This window comes from Micropterus dolomieu, linkage group LG20 (genome assembly GCF_021292245.1).
Source record: "Micropterus dolomieu isolate WLL.071019.BEF.003 ecotype Adirondacks linkage group LG20, ASM2129224v1, whole genome shotgun sequence".
Taxonomy (NCBI): Eukaryota; Metazoa; Chordata; class Actinopteri; order Centrarchiformes; family Centrarchidae; genus Micropterus; species Micropterus dolomieu.
In genome coordinates, this window is record NC_060169.1 from 220,393 (window position 1) to 223,456 (window position 3,064).

A 3,064-nucleotide genomic window follows, 5' to 3' on the forward strand; every position below is an offset into this window, starting at 1 on the left:
GACACCATCTCCACATTTAAGAGTAGGCTTAAGACTTTCCTCTTTGATAAAGCTTATAGTTAGGGCTGGCTCAGGTGAGTCCTGAACCATCCTTTAGTTATGCTGCTATAGGCCTAGACTGCCGGGGGATTTCGTATGATGCACTGAGCTCCTCTCTCCTCTACTTTCTCTCCGTCTGTATGCAACCTCATCCCATTATTGCATGTTACTAATTCAACTTCTCCCCTTTCCGGTAGTCTTGTGTTCTAGGCCCGTCTCCTCTCTCCTCCTATCACTTCCTGCAGGTGTTTCTGGCTCTGGAGCTGTGGAGTCTGGATCTGTGGTTGCGAGTCACCTGCTACCCCTGTGTTCCTGCTCGACATCCTCTGCTGCAATTATTGTTACTAGTCCTATTGTTATTATTGTTATTATAATCATTAACATTATGATTATTATTATTATTATTAACACTACTATAAATATCTGTACCATTATTCATTCAGGCTATAGCAACATCACCTTTACTGTCTGTACCTCTGTGTGTATATTGTGTAGGCTGCCTCCCTCCCCTCTCTCTCCTTCCATCCCTCTCTCTTTCTGTTCCTCTCTTGCCCTTTCTCTCTCCCTCTCTCTCTCTCTGTCCTTCACCCCCAACCGGTCGAGGCAGATGGCCGCCCACCCTAAGCCATGGTTCTGCTCGAGGTTTCTGCAAGGAAGTTTTTCCTTGCCTCTGTCGCCTAGTGCTTGCTCTTGGTGGGAATTGTTGGGCTTCTGTAAATAGCATCATAGAGTATGGTCTAGACCTGCTCTTTTATAAAAAGCGCTGTGAGATAACTGTTGTTGTGATTTGGCACTATATAAATAAAATTGAATTTAATTGAATTCCCCCTAGCTCATTCATAGGTCACATTCTTGGTAAATGTTTCAAACTGAAGAGACAGATTTGGAGGTGGTGAGGGCTGGGTGAAGTTGCCTTAATGAGCCACAGGACTTCATGATTTCATTTAATAACATGATGAAAATGTAAGAAATGTTTTCATTATGATAATTTCTTTTACCTTCTTACCTTTTTAGCAATGCAGAGTGTGCGGAGGCCATCTCTGGCATAGCTGTCTAAATGTTTTTGGGTTTGATCTCTGATGTGACTGTAGATCTCCTGAGCCTGCTCTGCACCTGAATCTAACAAGGAGACATACTGAATGACACATTGCTGTTATTATTATTATAATTTGCCTTTACTCATTTTTTCCATCCATATTCCTTCTGTTAATTACCTTTAGGTGTCTCAGTCAGGTCCATGATGACAGAGTCGGCTCCCTTGGTGTAAACCACCACCTGTCCTGAGAGAGGGTGGCGGACCACCACTGACATCCTCTTCCTGTTGGGGTCAAAGGGCAGAATGTGGAGCAGCTGAATAGAAAGAGAGCCAATTCCTGGCAGTTCCACCATAAAGCTTTCTGCAGAACGTCCCCTCAGGTTGCAGCGGTATGCCTGGGCTGCATGGACCAGAGCCGCCTCATCTGGACTCTCTGCCTCATACAGCCAATCATCATCACTGTCACTCTCAGAGTCCACTTCTCTGGTCAGGTCCTCCACTTCCTGTCTGGCCCCATTAGGGTTTGTCTTTGTATCCTTGATATCATCCCCTATCTGCCTGTCCTCCTCCTGCCCAGCATCTCCTCTTTCCACTCTAGAAGATAGGTACAGTTTACGCCACTGGTTGGCGGTTTCCAGGTTGCTTTCTTGGCCTGGTTCTGACCCATCTGTGGTGCTGTTGGGGGGTGTGGAGAGGGTGAAGGAGCCAGTCTTTCCTTGAGGAAACAGCCTGCTGGTCAAGCTGCGAGGACTCCCTTTGATCTGTGGAGAGGAGAGGGCTGAGAAAGGGCTGAAGCTCAAACGCTGGAACATCAACTTAATTTCCTCCAGGGACTTGAGAGGCGTTCGTGCTTCAGGCACCTGTAGGTAAGAGAAAAGAAGAAGAGAAAATTCCTGAATAGTCAGTGGCTATTTGTGTTGTCTCTTGGAATCTGGTAGTTCGTGGAGAACACTGATACAGATTTCTGATTATACCATTGCCATTAATACGTTTATGACATGTTACCACTAACTGTTACCTCCACCAGACAAACCAAGAAATACAGAATAAGGATGTACTGTAAATGTAACCTAAGGGTTCCTGGTCATGTCTCAGAATAGAGCTCTTGGTGCATGTCAGCTGCCTTCACCATTGTAGTGTACCAGCCAGTGTGGGTTTGATTATTTTATATCAAAATTTAAGAGAGTCCAAAAATCTCTTTGTCTCTCACTGAAAAAGGGGGGGGGGTTGCTTTCCCTAAGTGCTGTTTTAGATAGTTCAATCGTAAACCTTGCCCCCTCTGGTGAAGTTGACATAACAGACCCTATGCATGACTGTTAAGCCTGAACGAGCCTGTGAGGACCTCAGCAGACATAGACTAAACGACCTCTAAACACTCCCAAGACCAAAAGGGCAGGGTAACCATGGTAACGAAGTTCCTCTTTCAAATTACCTCAGACATCAAAGGCTCCTTCTTCAGTCTTGACTCTCTACCCCACCAAAGAGCCCATTTGGACTCTTAACATGCCCTCTCACTTTCATTTACATTTACTCGTTTGGCAGATGCTTTTATCCAAAGCGACTTACATTTGAGGAACAACATCAACAGAGCATCAACTACAGATCTACAACTGACAATACATACTAGTAAGAGCAGCAATAAATACTAGTAAGAGCTCACAGTACATATCACATCAATGGGGTAAATACCTAGGGAAGGAAGAAAGAGTTAACAAAAAGTGCAATCAAAACAAAAAGTGCAATCAATACAAGATCATTGTAGGGGATAGAAGAAGAAGAGCACAGGAAGTGCATGTTAGAGGTTAGGAGTTAGAGGTGTTATAAGAGGAAGAGATGAGTTTTCAAGAGCTTCTTGAAGTTAGAGAGGGACGCCCCTGCTCTGATGGCGTGTGGTAGCTCGTTCCACCATTGTGGTGTCACAGATGAGAATAGCCGGGACTGGGATTGCTTTGTGTGAAGGGATGGCAGAGCCAGGCGGCGTTCGTTGGA

At 45.0% G+C, this 3,064-nt stretch overlaps 1 protein-coding gene across 1 annotated transcript in view; it reads right to left on the reverse strand.

Moving 5' to 3' along the window:
* Window positions 1-872: 872 nt before the first annotated feature.
* Window positions 873-3,064, reverse strand: part of LOC123959233 (phospholipid-transporting ATPase VD-like) — a 10,306-nt gene continuing 8,114 nt past the window's right edge. Inside the window, exons 3-5 of the mRNA XM_046033183.1 lie at window positions 1,254-1,935; window positions 1,046-1,158; window positions 873-908 (exon numbers count right to left, since the gene is read on the reverse strand). Of these exons, the coding sequence (XP_045889139.1) occupies window positions 873-908; window positions 1,046-1,158; window positions 1,254-1,935 (831 nt within the window). The remainder of the gene's footprint in view (window positions 909-1,045; window positions 1,159-1,253; window positions 1,936-3,064) is intronic.